This window comes from Lagenorhynchus albirostris, chromosome 6 (genome assembly GCF_949774975.1).
Source record: "Lagenorhynchus albirostris chromosome 6, mLagAlb1.1, whole genome shotgun sequence".
Classification (NCBI taxonomy): domain Eukaryota; kingdom Metazoa; phylum Chordata; class Mammalia; order Artiodactyla; family Delphinidae; genus Lagenorhynchus; species Lagenorhynchus albirostris.
In genome coordinates, this window is record NC_083100.1 from 103,609,674 (window position 1) to 103,626,968 (window position 17,295).

The 17,295-nt window shown below is 41.8% G+C and overlaps 2 protein-coding genes across 2 annotated transcripts in view; one reads left to right on the forward strand and one right to left on the reverse strand.

The window, feature by feature from the left end:
- The window catches only part of NCKAP5 (NCK associated protein 5), a 1,037,966-nt gene that overhangs the window by 842,164 nt on the left and 178,507 nt on the right, over positions 1-17,295 (forward strand). Inside the window, exon 9 of the mRNA XM_060151527.1 lies at positions 10,549-10,587. Within this exon, the coding sequence (XP_060007510.1) occupies positions 10,549-10,587 (39 nt within the window). The remainder of the gene's footprint in view (positions 1-10,548; positions 10,588-17,295) is intronic.
- Positions 2,756-6,953, reverse strand: LOC132521922 (ribonucleoside-diphosphate reductase subunit M2-like). Its single transcript, XM_060151562.1, is given in 4 exon segments — positions 2,756-2,862; positions 2,865-3,711; positions 3,714-3,968; positions 6,942-6,953. Coding segments are annotated over 4 exon segments (1,221 nt in total).

Sequence of the window (17,295 nt, forward strand, 5' to 3'; positions counted from 1 at the left end):
GTAGAGAATCAGAGACTCTGGGAGTGGACGTGGGCCTGGCTATGATCGATCTGTGTATCAGCAGTCTCTCCGGGTGATGCTGTTGAGCTCTACAAACTAAGAGCCATTATCCTCATAACACAGACCACTTTCCTTCACAGTTACTTGTCGAAGAACCCTCAAAATGTCCCCAGAAAACTGTTTAGCTATTTAAGATTTTAATTGTTTCGTATCTCCAGCCATATATATTAGTTACTCAAGCAAAACGGTGTTTGCACTCCTCTGCCCTGTCAAGACTTAAAAGGACTCTGAATAATCTTTACACCGTCCAGAGTTAAAAGAATCACTCAAGTACGTTGACATAAAAGGAGGAGTGGCGACTCAGTGTCTAGTGAGGCCAGTTCAGCCCCCTCCCCCCTGTTCCCCAGGTACTTGGTCCAATCAAAGTTTAGGGCAAGAAAGACCAGATAGATCCAAGGATATTTAAAGGAACAAATATTGCCCTTGGGTCATCTGTATTGATCAGCAAAGTTCCACTTTAACCTCCTGCACAGAAATTTCCTATGAGACTTAATCTGCGTTTAGAAGTCAAATTTACGTGAATCACACCACGGAAACTTCTTAGTTGTCACAATTTTCGCACAAGTCATCCCCCCCCCATCACTCAAAAAGCTCCCAGCATTCCTTTCTGGAAATTCACAGCCTGCCTTCTGTACGTTCTCTATGCCTGCATTCCGAAGGTGTCATTAGCATGTGTCTGGTGAAACCGAAGTTTTCACCCACAAAATCATTGAGTATAAAGTTTCCACTGAAGACAGAATTTTCAGAGGGGGAATCCCACTGTACTTTTTTGGTGGTGTTCTTTTATTTGACATGAGAACGGTTTTATTTAAATCATTGATCACTGGTGCAGTACTCAATATTAGGACTTTGAAACGATTTAAACAAAGTCTGTTTCCTTTTAACAGATTAAAAAACCCGAACCCTAGTTGGCAGAAGCTAATGCTTGCATCACACAGCTAATGGGAGGTAGAATCCTAAAATCTGCTTCCAACTGCCACCTGTACCTGACAACGCCAGGCAAGGTGTTTATTTTTGTGTCGCACAAGTGTAAGGACCATATAATCTGGATTAACTTTATAACAATTTAAAAGGTAGAAAAGGGTCCCATATTACAGAAGTTTTTAAATTGACTATTCTACCATTTATATTAATACAATAAATGAAGAAAACTGACAGCAGAACAGGCCAGTGGTCAGCCAACACACAACACAACGTGTTAACAAACATGGCCAAAGGATCGGTGTGTGTCATGCATTACCTTCCGTGTAACATCTTTTTTGGAGGGGGGGAGGGAACATAAAGGTGGATTGATTCAAACTAGCCCTATTAAATACATCCATTAAGTTTATACTTTCTTCTGAAATTAATATTTGAGTGGAACATGTATGAATTATTCACGTAACACTAGCTTTCTACTGAAGTAAGAATCCAGCAGATGATGTTCACATTTAGGCAAATCCTAGGAGCAGTTGCACTGAACAATATTCACTCAATCGTTATGAACTGGAAAATAATACTGGGTAAGTATTTCAAAGTATGAACTACAGATATGATATAAAAAAAATATACAGTAGAACAACTTTCTAACTTTAAAGTACAAATGGTTAAGTCACCAGTACCTACTTCCACACAGATTAAACAAAATCAGAATCAACACTCAACTTTTAGGAGAAGCAGTTTCAGTCCCGGTTTTACCACTTAATAGGAGAAAGATCTTACGTGGGTCCTTTCATTCAAGGATGATTTGAAAACCAATTCACAAAGTGAATATCTTGGATCCCAGCTAAGAAGACTCTTCAAGGACCTTTCATACTAACTTGAAGTTGGGGAACATACAATTTATGAAATTAAATGATACCGCCCCTCAGGCACACCCAGGTTACCCACAGTGAGTCCAGATCATACTTCAGTTCCTAATGACCTAAGTTAAGAGTCTCCTTTCTCCGCATCTCTTATCCCGCGGCACTCGACGTGGGCTACGGAACACAAAACCAGCCTGTGTTCTCTGTGGTACCACCTGGCTGATACTGATACCTAAGTGTGCACAGGACTGAGTTCAAAAGCTCTTCAACTCATCAAGGAAAAGAAAGAATAAAAATGACACCCTTAGTTTACACAGGCTTAACCTACGTTGATCACCTAGTAAATCTTGAATTGGCTCCCATTAGTGGTAAATAGAATACTTTTGTATTTGGTGTAGAAACCAACAAACTTAGGTTAAACCAAGCCTTCACTCTGACAGTGCAAACTATGTGTATTTGTGTGTAATGAGCCAGTTTTATATACAAATCATAAGTAAACTTTAAAATCTGAAGCAGTGAGTCTGATGTCTTCCTACTGCTTTGTGGCAGTAACTGTTTAATCCTGCTGGATCAAAGTCGCTTGACTCCCCACACTTTGAGGCCAAGGAAGGTGCTGTTAAGAGCCAGAGGGAAGTCATGTGCAGCCAGCCTGCTTGGAAAAGCCAAACATGGACAAGATCTTTCGTAAGAATCCGAGTAGCTCTTGTCAACGCTTTCAACCTAGGTGACCCCACTAGCATTAACAGGATTGATTTTGAGGTAGCTACACAGTTTTAAAGATGCCATTAATGAAGATTAAGGGCAATTTATGGTATAGCTGGTTAATACCATTCAGGTAGCTGATTTTTTTCTCTTTTGATGAGAAGGAAAAAAAGAAAACTCAACAAAATAAGAGCACATCTTCAGTTCACTTAGAAGTCAGCATCCAAGGTAAAGGAATTCTCTGTCGGACTGGACGTCACTCCCATCCTCTGATACTTGCCTACTCTCTTCTCAGAGAAGTTAGTCTTCCCTTCAGTGAAATATCCTCCATAAAGTCAAATGGATTTTCTACTCTGAAAACCTTGCTAAAACCCAGCTCCAGCACAAGTCTGTCTGCCACGAATTCGACGTACTGCTTCATCAAAGCGCAATTCATCCCGATGAGCTCCACTGTCAGGGCTTCCGTGAGGAACTCGTGTTCTATCCTAGCTGCACTGACGATTATTTCTTTGACTCTCTGCTCCGAATGTTTGTGTAGCAGGTGTTTGAACATCAGGCAGGCAAAGTCACAGTGTAAACCCTCGTCTCTGCTAATAAGTTCATTGGAAAATGTGAGGCCGGCCATCAGTCCTCGTTTCTTGAGCCACAATATAGATGCAAAAGAACCAGAAAAGAAGATTCCTTCCGCTGCGGCAAAGGCTACGACAGGTTCTCCGTACGTAGCCTCTTTGTCTTCGATCCGGCGCAAGGCCCAATCTGCCGCCTTCTTTACACAAGGCACTGTCTCACTGGCATTGAAGAGGAATTCCCTTTCTTTGGAATCTTTAATGTAAGTGTCAATGAGGAGACTGTCCATTTCAGAATGTATGTTTTCCACGGCAATTTGGAAGCCATAGAAATAACGGGCTTCCGTAATCTGAACTTCTTGGCTAAGCCGCTCCACCCAGTTTTCATTTACTATGCTATCACTTGCTGCAGAGAAAGCCAGAACACACGAAGTGAAACATCTCTCCTCAGGCTTCAGGGCTTCCCAGTGCTGAATGTCCTTGGAAAGGTCCACCTCCTCAGCTGTCCAGAAGGAAGGCTCCGCTTTCTTATACATCTGCCAAACATCACGGTATTCGATAGGAAAGATGACAAAGCGGCAGGGGGTTTCTTTCAGAAGAGTGGTTCATCCTCCACCCTGGGGGCAGATGACTTAGGGTTCGGCTCGGCGGGCTCCTGGCAGATCCTCCTTGTGGTCCCACTGAGCGACGGGGGAGTGTCCTCCCGGTCCGCCAGGCTGAGCCCCTTCGTAGGCAAGAGCTGGAGGAGATGCTGCTGCTGCAGGCCAGCGACAGTGGCGGGCGGGATGCCAGGTGGGGCTGCGTGCAGGTCGCGGGACTCCAGGTGGGGCTGTGTGCAGGTCCTGGGCCCTCCGTCCTTAAGTGCAGAAGTTTAACTGTTGCCAAAGAGGGGATCTTCAATGAAGAACCACCTGTGAGCAGCACAAATGTTCTGTATTCATGAATCCCGACCCCTGATTACACATGCCTGTTGTTTTGTAACTAATTGCATGAGGGTAGGCAATCCATTTCCATGCATTGTAAGAGAACACTCTCAAAGGGGTAGTTGAATGTAGTAATAATGCCAACTGGAAATTCTTTTCAAGGCTTTTCATACTAATTAGACAAACTAACAAGGTAAGGCCTTACGTAAGTTATTTCCTTGCTAATGGGTTTCATAAAACATACACAGGTGGATAAAATGTAAATTTGAAGTGTTCTTCAATCCCTTTTGTACTGATTGTTATTTTCTGGGAAATGAACATATTGAGGATTTGGGGAAAGCACTTGGGAGTCGGAGACTCCCTCTGTGTGTTCTAATAAAAGGGTGTGTTTATTCAGAAGGAACAGACACACATCCATAGATACACACACACAAATGCATGCACACACATTGTCACTTCACCACCACTTCTACTGCCACCCAACCCCTCATCTCCTTGCCTTGCAATACCAAAGCAAAACCAAGGACCAATCTTGGGGTTTTTTTTTGGAGGTGGGGGGCACTGGAGGTTTTCATGTTTGTATCTAGCTTCTTTGTCCAGCCGTTTGACGGCTTGCTGGCAAGCAGCGAAGCGCTCTTTATTCTCAGTATCACTTTGGCCAGTTCCTTTAAGACCAGCTTATTCTCAAGTAGAGAAGATGATGACGCGTACCATCGCCTCAAACCGCTGCCTTGCTTTTAGACGGATTCAGCTGTATCCTCCAAACCTTTATGGGATATCAGCCTTGCCCAGGCCCTGGGATCTCAAGGTACCCCCAGCCTAGCAGGAGAAGTGAGGGGCGTGGTTAATCCCAGGGGAAGGAGGTGAGGGAAACTCACAGAGGAAACAGGCTACGCTGGGTCTTGGAGAATACACAGCAGAGTCACCAAAGGGCAGGCGGAGCAGTGGGCGGGCGGGCAGGTGGTGAAGGGGGCAGAACTGAAAGGGCATCTTTAGGAGAAAGAGCTGGAGCAGGTGAAGTCTGAGATCTAGAAAGGTGAGTGGTTCTCACTCTTACTGGCACATTGCACTCAACCTGGGGAGCTTTAAAGGAGCCACTGGCTGCCGCCGCCCCTCAGAGATTCTGATCTGATCTGATTCTGCTCTAGAGTGGAGCCTGGGTATTCACGTTTTTTAAAGCACTCCAGGGGCTTATAATATTCAGCCGACATTAAGAACCACTAGCTTATGTCTCTGAGTGTGTGCCTTAGAGGGCATTTTCAGAAAGCATCCGTAAGAGGATGAAGTCTCCACCAAACTGGTTGTGATGCTACAAGAGCCATGTGGACCCATGTGGAAATTGAGTGATTTCCAATTCCTTAACAGTGTCTGAGCAAAAAATACACCCTAGCCCAGTGTTCCTCAGAGCGTGTTTCTGAACCCCTTCTGCATCAGAAAGATGTGTCTCGATTGCTAGAAATTTGATTCTCTGATCTCGCTCAGCTACTCTTAAGCAGAATGTAGGGTGAGGAAATTGGCAATTTGAACGAATTTCCCAGGCAAAGCTTTTGCACACAGAAGTTGGACCTGCCTCCCCATCAGGCCATCCGAGTTGGACCAGGGTTCGTAGGCAGCCAGGGTGCCGTAGTATTTGAGTTCTCTGACTTCTCCGTGCTCTACACTTCAGAGCACAAGGGCAGGGAAAAGCAGACCTCTGGGTGTAGTTCAGAAAAGAAGAAAAAAGCATCAGAATTTCTTTTAAACCAAGGCTAACTAAAGGCAGAAGCAGGTTAAAAACAGTTCTTCCTTTTCTTTCTGGTTCCTATGCTATACGGCAAGACTGGACTGTGGAATCATTATCAGATATTGTCATTGTATAGCCCACATCTGGGAACCTAAGTCATCTTAAAATCAATATCTTGATACATGTAGATGGAAGATGATCCTGCTTACGGCTCTCACATGCTTCAGGTGTCCATTTCATGTTCATTTCATGAATGGATCATAAAATCAACAGATGATCTACTTCTTGTACCTGCTCTAGACTCTAATCACCACAGGCAGCACCTATGTTCTCGTTAGCATTATCTCTCCAGATCCAGCACAATTCTTGGCCCAGACTAGGTCACTTAATGCATATTTGTTGAATAACTGAATGAACGAATGGAAATTATCCACAGCAAATGAATTTCCAAATCAGCTTTCACTGGAACCCCATATATAAATCTCCCCCTCTCCCAGGGTCTTATAGGATTTTTTTTTTACAGAGTAAATAAATAATATAGGTGCTTAGTGATTTTTATTTATACGTGTATTTTACACACACACACACACACACACACACACACACACACACGCACTTCATCCCTTTACAAATAAAAGCCCTTCTTCTCAAACCATCCTTCCTTAACTGCTTACCTGAAAATGTGTTTTAGTTTCTGAAGTTTGAATGATTGGATTCAGATTTAACATTTTTGGGGTGACTGCTTTTGATCAGGTACTGCCCAAGGTGCTTTCTCTGATGATGTCTATCATCTCATGCTTTTTTTCACAATTTTAGAGGCAGACGGTTCCCCTGCTTGACAGATGAGAAAAATCAGGTTGCTTCCCCACCCCCATACATTATCAGTGAATGACCAACACAGGCAGTATTTGAACCCAGGTCTTTTTTGTGATTCTGCCCCAGTGCTCTTCCCACCTGCCCCCAGCTGCCTTCCTACAGTAAACCAAGCTCAGAAGCAGAGAAAACTTCTCCAAAGCACATTTCCCAAAAGGCGCGCTTTAGCGACCAGGTTTGTACATTACGTTGCTGACATAACAGTGGCTTGGCATGATAAAGTAGCGCATAAAAGGGTGAGAGCAGGACCACCAAGCAGGAGGACAGGACCGTTAAGCATGGTGTCCGCTGAGTACCTTACACGCCTCACCCTGGACCCCATCCCCGACAGTCTTCAGGATGTAGTGAGCATTGGCTCCCTCCGGAATAAACTCATTCAGCCTCAGGGACTGTTTGGCAATAAAGTAACAGACCACTCTGCAGCCCTGATTCTCCTCTCTCTGCCCTCCCCCCCCCCATCCCTCTTCATCTGACAGGGAAGAAAAACAAAGACATGTGTGGGTCACAGATGAGCCAAGTGTCAGAGGAGCTGGCTTGTCTGAGAGAATTCTTACGGAGAGGAAAGGAGAGATGTACCTGGCCGCTCTTCTTGGCACCCCTGTTCCTCCCGCCCGGCTCCCCCGCTGCCCACACCCCTGCTCCTCTTCTAGATTCAAAGAGGGAGGTTTCCACAAAGAGCCTAAGGGAGGTTGTCAAACAAGCCAGGGGCTTAAGGACCGACTGTCACCTTTGCTCAGTGTGTCTCAGGTCCCCATGGCCCAGCCCAGCTGGTCCTTTTTCTTTCTTTGGAGAGGAAAGCTGTCAGCTGACACTAGAAGGTATTTGTTCTCATTAGCTGGGCCTGCCGGGGTGTGATTAGTTGCAACCCGAGTGCTAAGGGCAAGATGCTATGATGAGGGCAGGGGCCCATTCCAGGGATCATCTTGTGAACCTATCAGAGGTTGCAGTCACAAGCTCCAAATAGTTGTTCTGTTGATGCATCGGGGAACCTGAGCTGTTAAAAGTAGTAACAAAACCCAGGAAACTCTCTTTAGAGACAGTACCAAGGAAAGCATGTGTATCACATGCCTGCTTTTCTGCAAGGAACCTGTGAGCCCTTCTGGGTAATAGAACCCCATGTCAGTAGGTAAAGAAACAATGCATTCGTATATCTTTGTTCAGTTTTCAGGTAGAGCAAACAATTGTCCAAAGTACGTGCCAAAAGGAACTGTATCAGAGATAGAGTCTATAAGCCTATAGGGCAAACATATTGGATTGCAAAGATATAACATATTTACTGCTACAGGCTCTTACAGATAAGGTATTCGTTTATGACTCCTGCTAAATCATGTAGAGAGCCATTTTATGCGACCACTGTGCCACAGACTGGTTTAAGTGAGGGGCCAGTTCGGAGGAAGAAAAGAAAATATTGATATTAGGCAGTCTTATGAGAATGTAAATCAAATCTAAAGTTTGCTATCCAAAAGGATTAAATTATTTATGGTATAAATTAAGTTTGGTACATTGTTCCTGATTTAAGCAGCATGAATAGTTCAATTCTTCTGTTTTTTTTTTAATTTGCAAGAATAAAATAGATGGTATATAGTTTGACTTTAAATTCACAGTTACAAATTGAAATGAACATTTAAAAACTGAAAGATTTTCAAGATTATGCTATTGGTCAATTTGTGTCGGCCGAATAACATTTATCACCACTGTGATCGTGTATAAATAAAGTAATAAAGGAAAAAGTAATGGTACCAGTTACGGAAAATACAATTTATTTTGGACTATGATAGTTCTTAGATATGCTTCTTTAACTTGGGCTGGACTAAAAAGCAAATTACCTAAGAATACTTTTTCTTCAAAACTGTAGTTAGTTTCAGTGAAAGGCCTTTCTTTTTTACTTAATGTCAACAATATAAATTTGAGAAGGATTCTGATAGGGAAAAGAATCCTTCTTGTGCATACAGTTCAATGAACCAATTGTAGGTAATCTGATTCTAGTCATTTACTGCTTGTGGTGTAAATGTCTGCTAACCACAAGTTGATTGCAGCCTGTATTTTAATTTTCAGTGAGGCTTACTGGTGGCTCACTGTCATTAAGGATATGCTATTTTGTCAATATTGAGTTAAGAAACAATTAAGCCCCATGAAAACATTTTTACCGTAATCTGTTCCCCTATACTAGACAGAAATGAGCACACACAGTTCAGCATCATCAAAAATACATTTGTTATCAAGAGAAAGAGAAGATAAAAGTGTGGTCCTCAGCCTTAGGTTGAATGTGAGAATTACCAATATGATTACATGATTACACGATTATCACACTTATAATTGTGTTCTTGCCAACCTCCTACCAGCTGTGTTCTCTTTGAAGTGAAAGAACACATCCCAATCATAGATACTCTGCAAATTTATATTGAATAAATGAATGAACAGAAATACCTTATATTTAAGATATTTAAATATCCTGACTCGGTCTTTAATGCTGTCAGTTTCAGTTATCACACTAAATGTTTACAGTTTACGTATGTATTGACTAAAAAATTCCACATAATTCACCTTTCTACCGTAATTTTATCAATATTAGCCATATGGGTACATAATTTCAAGGTTGTGGTGAAGTTTAGTGACTCTTTGTGAAGTGTTTTTGAAACCTGCAGGTGAAAAAGAAATCTTAGTGTAAATACATGTAGAAATGATGAATGGTTATCTGGAGAAAATGCCAGATTCTTGAAATATCATGGACATGTTATTGGTTTTTCACATGGCCGTTAACTGGAATTGTGTCACATGCCCACTCCTAAGCCAGTCGCTGAAAGGGACTGGAATAACCAACACTGGCTTAGATTAATCAAGATTCACCTCCTTGGGCTGAGAGGGGCCCAGCTTCTCCTACTGTCACAAGCTGCCTGATACCTGAAGAAAATTAGAGTTCTAGCAATATATTAGTGACAGTTATATTTGGTTGTATATTAGAAGAAACTCAACATAACAGTGCCTATTTTATTTCTCTCTCATATACCAGTTCAGAGATAGACAGTGCAGCTCCATGCATCATCAAGACCAGGCTCATCCTATTTTTCTGCCCCCAAATACTTAATATGTGACTTCCATTGTCAAGGTGGCTGCTGAAGCTCCAGCCATCACTTTCATATCCCAGCTAGGAAAAGAAAGAAGGATGAGCCCCCTTTTTATAAGAAACTGCCTATAAGTCCAAGAAAATAGACTGCTAAAAACTCATTGGCCAGAAGTTTGTCACACAGTGACAAGGGAGGCAGGGAAATGTATTTGGATGTGTCCAGCCAAAAAATCAGGGTTTGTGACTTAGGAGGAAGGGGCAAATGGGGGATAGAGTAAACAACTATCAGACTCTATCACAGGTAACCATGACAAGAGGATGGCGTAAAAGAAGATGTGGAGTAGGAAAGCAGAGCATATAGGAAAGAATGAGTTGCCCCTATTCTCCACCATTCCACCTACCCCTATTGCAAGTAATTTTAAGCAGTGAAATAGTCACACAGCAAAAGAATAGGAAGGAGAGGCAAAGGACATTGTAAATCAGCAGTGTAGAAACTGTATGCAGATAATTAGGATCGTGTTTTACACTGTATCATTTTTTAGCCTTCTTAAAGTACTTTACATATGAAAGGATATTACTTTTCCAAATATGGAAATGTGAGAGTCAAGGTATGAATGATCTTTCCAGCCTAACCATTTTAATTAGCAACCAGGTCACCTTTGGAAAAAGCAAAGTATTACCTAGAAGGAAACGCTTATTATGAAAAGAATCAGGTCCTCTGGAGCTAGAGGAAAGAGGAAAATAAGGAGCTAATTAGCTATAGTAAGCTGTGGGAAACTTATTGATAAATTAGAGTCCATGCATATAAAGTCTCATTATTATAAACGGCAACTCTTTTCTTTATTTTTTAAAGGTAGCCAACCAAGTTGTGCAAGCTCTGCTCACTCAAAAGGTAGGTCACTTTCTGGCTTTATTATTTTCAAAGTACTTATGTGAATAGATTGGAACTCACATTGTCAAACTAACAGAAACTATGATTGATAGCTACAATACTTTTCTATTTATTCACTTAGGTTAAAATTGTGTGCGTTTTAGATGGCATATGCAGTAACATCAATGACCAATAGATTCATAAAATTTAAACTCTTGGGAAAGTAATAGAAAGCCTTTTGAAGATGAAAGATTTCCATGGGCCCACCCAGATGAGTAGCATACCTATCATTTTTATTTAGTAAATGCAAACATTAAATAAGTTGATGGATTCCTCTGACTCCTATAAAATGAATAGCCTGTGATGGGCTGCATTAACAGAGGCCTAAAATTCAGCAAGAGATCTTTGAGGTTAGGAAGTCTGTTTAACTTCTCTGGACCTTAATTCCTGTTCCGTAAAATAGGGATAACAATGTCTACTTCCCAGAATTGCTGTGGTCGTCCTATAAAACGGAACATATAGAGTTGTTCCCCCAGGAACACGTTTGTGGTAAAGGTAAAACAAATGGTGGTATTATATACTTGAAAGTTGCCGAGAGTAGATCTTAAGCCTTATTATCACAAAATAAAAAAAGAGAATTAACTGTGTGAGGTGAGGATGTGTTAATAATTTTGATCTTGGTAATCATTCTACCATGCAATGTATATCAAATTGTCATGTTTTACACTTTAAATATATACAATTATATTTGTCAGTTACTCCTCATAAAGTTAGGGAAAACAACAAATGGTGATTTCTCAGCCTGAAATTTCTATACCTTCTCCTTTGTCATCTTCTTATTCTGCCTTCAGATCATGTTATTGGGGCAGAGTGGGTAAATGCAGGTAGTTGCCCAAATTTGGCAGGTTTGGTGAATTTTACTGAACCTTTTGCATCTCCTTCCATGATGTGTCTGAGAGGCTAAATTCTAATTCCTTCAAATTTTTTTATTCTGATTTACCTCTCTGTGAGATAGATTTCCTCTTTAAAAGAAAATCTTAGATCGTGTGGCATGTTCAGGAGGATGTGGCTAAGGAGAGCAAAATCATTTATGACATTTTGATTTTTTTAAATTGAAAACAATTTTATTAGGGGTTTACTACTTCTCATAAAGGTACTTAAATAAATATTATTTTAAATGTGTACTGTAGAGGCATTAGAATAATATTTTTGCTAGATTCTCTCCCCCAACTACTTCTGTCAAAATATCATGCTTCCTGCTACAAATGATTTTAACTGATTCAGATTTTACATTAAACTACATAAATAGAGAGATTTGAGCACATTTATTAGGTTAGAATTAGGTTCCATTGTGAGTAACAGAGATCCAAAATAATGGTGGCTTAAATCAGATAAAATAAAATCAAATTAGTTATTTATTTCTCAGATCTAAATCTATAGGTGGACAGTACATGACTGGTATGATGACTCTGCTCCATAAAGTTGATAGGGTTCCTGGCATCCGGGCTTCCATCTTATTATTCTGCAGGATGTGGCCTTCATTTCCAGGGTTACCTCATTGTCCAAAATGGCTGCTCTAGCTCCAGTGATCACATCCACATTTCAGCCATCAGGAAGAAATGGAAGCCAAAGAAAATGAAGAGGCTAAAAGACACACACCTGCTGTCTTTTAAGAGAAACTTCCAAAAGTTTTCACACCTCCCTACTTATATCTCCATGAACAGAACTTAATCACACATCCACACCTAAGGAAGCTGACAGTGGAGTCTTTTTTTATATATAAATTTATTTTTATTTCATTTATTTTTGGCTGCATTGGGTCTTCGTTGCCGTGCGTGGCTTTTCTCTAGTTGTGGCGAGCAGGGGCCACTCTTCATTGCGGTGCGCGGGCTTCTCACTGCAGTGGCCTCTCTCGTTGCAGAGCACAGGCCCTAGGCACGTGGGCTCAGCAGTTGTGGCTCACGGGCTCCAGAGCACAGGCTCAGAAGCCGTGGCGCACGGGCTTAGTTGCTCCGCGGCATGCGGGATCCTCCCAGACCAGGGCTCGAACCCGTGTCGCCTGCACTGGCAGGCGGACTCTTAACCACTGTACCACCAGGGGAGCCCGACAGTGGAGTCTTTATTCTGGGTATGTGCCCAGCTGAAAATTGATTGTCACCTTACTGTAGAAGAAGGGTCGAAACAGATGTTGAAGGGCAACTCATGATTTCTGTCACAATGTATTTGAATGCCTTTTCTTTTTCAAAGGCTTTAATTTCTCAACTGCTTTCCTCCTGCTGGAAACTCGACACTCATTTAATTACAAACCTAAGGAATGAAGGGGCACTGTTGCAGCTCTGTGTGTAACTGTTGAAAGACTTCTCATGCCTGTCTTTTTTAATGGTGCCTCAGAAAAGAGACAAGAAAGCTGTCTGGTACAATATAAAGGAAAATGGAACCTTTCAGGTCAGCCACAAAAAATAGCTACACAAATTCAAGTAGTAACTAGTAAACCGATAAATCTGCCTTGGTACAGTTAAGCAGTAAGACACAAAAAGATGTGCTGCTGTGAGATAGCATACCTCAGGGATACTGTGAAGCAGGCAAAGATGCCTGGGCTTTCAGAGATTCCAGAAGAATCATGTTCTGCAGAAACATGCACTTCCCAGTTTTTCTAGAGACTGTAGAATTGCTACAAAAAGACAAAAATTTCTTTTTAATTAAGAGCACAATATAGGAAATAAAATTAGGTTTCTCCGAAAGCAGATGAGAAACCTAATTCTAAAGAGGGATGTACCTGGCACAGAGTAAAAAACAGAAATCTTGAGTGATTTATCCAAGTCACACACACAAAATCCATGAGGTAAAATTATAGTCATAACCATACAGTTTTGGACTGTATCATTTATTATGACACAATGGCAAATCTGCCATGACTTCATATCCTCCTCCCTGGGCAACCAAAAAGGTATTTTTCTGGCATACCAGGCATTGGCTCCGATAAGCATCTTGAAGTCACAGAGTGTATTTCCTTTCCAAATACTGGTAGAAAAAAAATTATTTCCGTAAATTTCGCAGCTTCTGTTAAATGTACATATCATGTCTTAGTCAAGTAATGCAATTTATCTCAGAAGTCTGCGAGTTCTCTTAAGAGAGCTGACTGTCCCTCCTTTAGATCAATAACGCTAAAATGACAATATTAAACCCAGTTCACTTCCACTTATGCCTCCAAATCATAGGTCCAAGTCTATAAGTGCAGGTGAAATCAATAACCTGAGCTAAACTCATATTTTTGTCTGAAATATATTTTATCTTCATTAAGACAATTACACTCACTGAAAATGTTACTCTCTTAGGTTCTTTTTTTTTTTCTTTTCCTTTTTCGCCACTAACACCAAACTCGGAAGAAAAGCATTTTTCCCTGGAGTTATTTTCCAGCATATCAACAACCTCAGCCTTACCTTCATGTTCTTTAGAATCGCCAAATATTCATGGTGTTTTTTAATTTGCCAACGTGGGTTAAGGCCCTTGTGTGGTGGAATCTAGCAGTACAGCCAACTAGATAGCAGCAGAACACGATTTTGTAGCTTGAAGCTAAAAGAACTCCCAACTTCTACATATTTCCCTTGTAGGAGGTGTGGTCAGGCCATCTGGGTCCACTTGTGTAGCAATGGTGTGGGTAGGATCTGGTTTCCTTGAAGAGAGTCTGTTTATATTTATTTAGCACTACCAAGGAGTCAGACCCCATGTCCAGCATTTTAAATGCACTGAATTGTTTTTGTTTTCACTGCCATCTTGTGAGGTAGGGCTACGAAAATAAATTTCCCATAGTTCCAATTGCTAGAAGTGCCAAAGCCCGTATGTTAACCTAGGGTTACTGCACTCCACTCCATGCCCTTACCCTTTGTACCATTCAGTACAAATTTGGACTGTATCATTTGTTATGACACAAAGGCAAATCTGCCATGACTTTATATCCTCCTCCCTGGGCAACCAAAAAGGTATTTTTCTGGCATACCAGAAGAGATGCTATAAAAATCAACAGATGGGTTGAAACCCAATGATTAGTTACATACGATTGCAGGAAATAAAACAAAAGGGCAAGGAAGCCAGTAGATTTCTTAAAACTTCTGGAAGCATCGCCGGTCCTCGCTAGCAAGGACGTCCAGGATCTGACATGCGTGGAGTCAAAAGTGACTCTAAATTTGGAGATTTCTCCAAATCAAGCTTTCTAAGAATCAGTCTTATTTTAGACCCCAGCATTTCCCAACTGCCAGGGGCCTTAGTGGGAACATTTAACCCTGAGCTTGTCGGCTAGCTTTGGTAATAGGCTCAATTCACGGTAATGACATAAACTGTTTAGCCATCACCCAGATTAAGAATGTTTTCATCTGAATGCCTTTTGGATGAAGGCTTGCAGTATTCAGTTTGCCACGAGACCCACCACTTCCTGTTGATTAGAACTGGCCTGATTCAGTGATACAATTATGTTACCTGTCTTGCCTTTTTAAGTATTTGATGTTGAGGTCCTTGGTTGGTCTGAGATGTGACCAGCCTTTTCCAGTAAATCCTTTTCTTCTTACAGAAGTATTAGCATTCTTAGAAGAGATAGGGATATATCAGTGACAGACACTGAGAAGGGTTGTGACTGGGAGGGGCTGGTGGATGTGGTGTCCAGTAAGCTTAAGGGAAGGATTCAGGTGGCCCTTGACCAGCCATCTCATGAAGCAGCTGAGGCATGCCTTGTCTTGAAAGCCTGGTTTTGTGCAGAAGCTACGTTTGCAGGTGAGGAAACTGAGGCGTAACCAGAATAAGTTACTTCCTCAAGGTCAGGTGGGTAATGAGGACCAGAGCCCAGGCCTCCTAACTGCCAATCCAGTGTGTTCCCATGATACACACTGCCTCTGAAATAGGAATACCAGTATAATATCACTGTACACGATAAAATCAGATTTAATCAACAGTACTCCAGTGGTAATATCAGTATATATCGAGCTTCTAATCAACCAGCATCTCCCTAAATTTCCTTTAACCTGGAGCTGGCAGTGGTTTTGCTCTAAATGCATAAAGTAACCATACTCCATAACTACGACACAGCAGTGAAGCCAGAATCTCGTTCAGCCCCAGACACAGGTGGAACTTGTCAGGAGTACAATGTGTGGATCCTCCGGGGAAGTTGTGGTTTGGGATCGTTAAGATACACAGGGTCCTTTTAGACCAGTAGCATCCCATCGCTCAGTATATTTTCCCCTGGCATCCAGCTGTAATGCCTTACTTTATTTCAATTGAGAGTGGCATGCAGATTGCAAAGAAAACAGGTTGGGCTATTTCCTTGAACCCAAAGACCACTATACTTGCTTACATGAGATGAAATGTAGTCAACTCTTTGGCATTTTTTCTTCCTGATAACATTATACAACACATCCCCTTTTTTCTTTCTAAAGACACAACCTTATATTTTCAGTGGGGTCCTCCCCTTGAGGCCTGAGACATACCAGGGAGCAGAGAAAAACAAAGGTTGCGGATGAGGGCAGATGGTCCAGCCCCTGTTGGGAGCCATGATCTCAGAGGCTGGCCTCTGAACAGGAGAGTTCTTTAGCTTCTAACGCCTTACCTGGGGGGCATAGTCTAGTTCTCCCCTCTATAATCGACAGCATTAGAGTAGTGGCCTTGCACCCAGCCTCAAAATGTCTTATGGGCCCTTATGTTAGTGGGTTCTCATTGTGAGCCCAGGGGAAGCACAGACAGCCGCCGACACTCTGCCTCGTAGTCAAGGAAACTGTGGTTTTTCTCTCTCTCTTTCCATCTCTCCAGTCTGGCTGTGTTTATGTGTGTGCACATGGGCACACACACATGGCTTTGATTACAGTTTCTTGGGATGGCAGCTGTCTGGCATCACTTAACCATCCACAGCTTGAGTGAAGAAAACAAGAATGTTAAAACAACACAGAATATTCTTTTATATCTACAAATTTTCTGTCCAGCTCAATTCAGTGGTTGTAAGAGCAGCGTCACTTCCTAAAGGCCTCCATTCCCCCCTCTGCTCTGTGCTGATCGAGATGAGCCACGAGTGATGAACGGTCCTCAAGGTCGATAAAGTGTGTTCCTGCTAATGAACTTTTACTGCCTTAAGTAACAGTAATGGCCATGGAAATTTGGGCACTGGTACAAAAACTTGCTTTAGAATATATTGATTTTTTTTCTTTCTTTTTTTTTTACCCGTCTGAAGAAATCTTTTCAAGTTATTCTCAGTTTTGCTACTAAAAACTGTTGCTGGTCTTCCTTACAAGTCTCCTTTCTCCTTGCAAATCCAAACTCATATGCTTCTGTTTCCATCCCCACCCACCCCCCGCAAGTGAGAATGATTGTGTTTTCCCACCCAATAGGTACTATTAATATTTATTTACCTCACAGTCAAGTTTTATTAATTGCTTAATTAGCAGTAGTGAAAACAATTAGCGTTTGGGAGCAGGGAGTGTTATATACATGCTAAGAACGAAAATTAGCATTAGCGAGACACAGAGGTTGAATTCTAAATAAAGACAGCAAATTTAGCCTTTTAATTTGAGCAGCGCCTAGGCCCCCAAAACAGCCTCTGCTAAATGGCATGCACACACCCCCTGCCCCTGCTTTTACAGCTGCTGCCCTCCTACAACTGGCACCCTGGTTGCCTCATCTGGACATGGCATTCCTTTGCTCTGCTCTGCATTTGTGGGCAGCAATCAGTTGAAAACATCCTACGCATCGGCT